At 35.9% G+C, this 2,172-nt stretch overlaps 1 protein-coding gene across 1 annotated transcript; it reads left to right on the top strand.

Moving 5' to 3' along the window:
• Nucleotides 1–716: 716 nt before the first annotated feature.
• On the top strand, nucleotides 717–1,754 carry LOC117790527. The gene is made up of 2 exons (XM_034630003.1): nucleotides 717–742; nucleotides 799–1,754. Exons 1-2 carry the CDS (start codon nucleotides 732–734, stop codon nucleotides 1,670–1,672), a joined length of 885 nt encoding a protein of 294 aa, XP_034485894.1. The 5' UTR covers nucleotides 717–731; the 3' UTR covers nucleotides 1,673–1,754.
• Nucleotides 1,755–2,172: the final 418 nt, after the last annotated feature.

Genomic DNA, 2,172 nt, shown 5'->3' with positions numbered 1-2,172 from the left:
ATAGCTATCTTTATACGAGAGCTGTTCTGTTTATCGTATTATGTTACAGAACAACTGCCAACTGACGATGCCAATGTCCTACCAAGTATCCTTCTTATCATATCACCCTCAAAGGATAACGAAACGAAGAATAAATACCGAAATGCAAAGTAAAAAAATCCATTTTTTCATATGATTCAACAAGCTTTGGTACTCAGTGGAAAATATGTAGGGAAAAACTAAAATAAAGCTGACATTTGTGTGTTGCGAGAAGTCAACATTGTGCTTTTGCAGTTAGTGTTGGAATTTTTGTTGCTGTCCCTCATGCATTTTGAAGCGCTTAACAAAATTCCTGCCATAAATATTTGATAATGCGCTTGGCATGCGGAAAAGTTTGGACCTTAGATTGTCTGGATGTTTCTGCCAAGTTGGTAAGTTATAGCAAATTATGAAAATTTATAAACTGCAAAATCCGTTCCAATTATCTAACTGTCTAACTGAATGAGATGCCTGTCAGAAATTTTATGTAAACTGAAGTTACAGTGACTGCTGCACTATAACTTTAAAGCAATGCATGTGTGAAATGTTTAATAAATAGTGATACGAGCATAGCGAGTCTTTAAATATATGGAGCTAAGATATTGACGTCTTAAAGATTATAATATAAAAACACATCACAATATCCATGAGTTTACATATTTAGTTGAATATAATCTTTTTTACATTTTACACATTTTATTTATATTGTAAGAATGTACTCCATGTAAGTTGTTCTCGGGCCTTTTAATAATTAAATAAACTCACTCAGATTCATCATAGAAACCGCTACTTTAAAACACCCCTGCAGCGAAGTGCTCAACTTATTCTGCATGGAAATCAACGTGTTTTGACCACTCCTTTGATACAACAGACAATTCACTACTCAAAATTTAAAGACAATGATGACGAAGGAAAATTCACTAAAATATCAGGCAGTGGTAATAAGAAAAAATTCGATGAAATAGACAATTTGCGTGATGAAGACGGCCACGGTGGAAGTGATGGCAAAAGAGGACGTGATAAGAAGGAAATGAAGAAACTCAAAGGTCCCGCTGGTCCGCCCAAAATTGAGCTGCGTATCATGCCCGCCCTCTATTCAAATATGGGTTATGATGAGAGGAACATGAAACTGGGCCGTGAGCTGTCACCACATCTGAGAATTTATAAGAAACAGCTGACTTCAGTGATGTCGATATTTCTGAGAATGAGTGGATTCGTATTGGCGTTAGGCATTTGGATAATTGGAGTGTCAGGCTTATGCTGCGATATCAGTGTCGATGCCTTGGCAGAGAAGATCGAAAAATGTGAATTCAGCAGGACATTATTTAATATTCTTAAGTTCTTTGTAGTTCTTCCATTTGCCTATCATATGGTGGCTGGAACTCGCCATTTGATCTGGTATTTAAATGTTTTTCTCAGCAAGCCACAGATTTATGCTACCGGCTATGTGGCTATTGCCTTGACCTTTTTATTAGCTGGCGGTTTGACAATCATTAGACCTGCAGAAAACGATGAGAAGCGGCCTTCCAAAGTTGATTATAACGCACAAATTGAAACGAATATCGAAAATCTGGTGAATGAAAAAGTTGAGCAGAATGATGACGAAGACATTCTTGACGATGAAGAGTATCTAGAAACGAATATTGAACATTAACAAACATTCCATATTGGGTGGAAAATTCTGGTAATGAGTGAAAATTCATGAATCCAATAAAGTTGTAATTATATAACAAAAATTATTTATTATGAAAGTAGAGATTACGCATTCTGAACATTGATCAGAATAGACTAAATAGTGAAACTGAGAGAAACTAAAGCATATTAAAAATAATATTCTATTTAAACAATTTGTGATGAGAGAAGGTAAGGATTTCTAGCTTTAATTTAAGGCATCCGAAATTTGCAACTTCATTGGCTTAGATTGTGCTGCAAAGTGGAAAATTAGTTTCAGTTTTTGCTTCATCCATGTGCTTCAAGTGGACTGGTCTTTGCATATTCCACACATACCATAAAGTACTACATATACAGTTGATGTTGTTGCTGTTGTCATTGTAGTTGTAGCAAATGTGATTCCCTTGTAATGGAATTACCTGGCTTCGACAAGACAGGACATCTCGCATGGCAGTGTCAGTCGTCAGTTGTGGTTTGAATGTG

This window comes from Drosophila innubila (genome assembly GCF_004354385.1).
Source record: "Drosophila innubila isolate TH190305 chromosome 3R unlocalized genomic scaffold, UK_Dinn_1.0 2_E_3R, whole genome shotgun sequence".
NCBI classification, from domain to species: domain Eukaryota; kingdom Metazoa; phylum Arthropoda; class Insecta; order Diptera; family Drosophilidae; genus Drosophila; species Drosophila innubila.
Note: the sequence above shows the minus strand (reverse complement) of the source record. Positions and strands in the feature narration are given on the sequence as shown.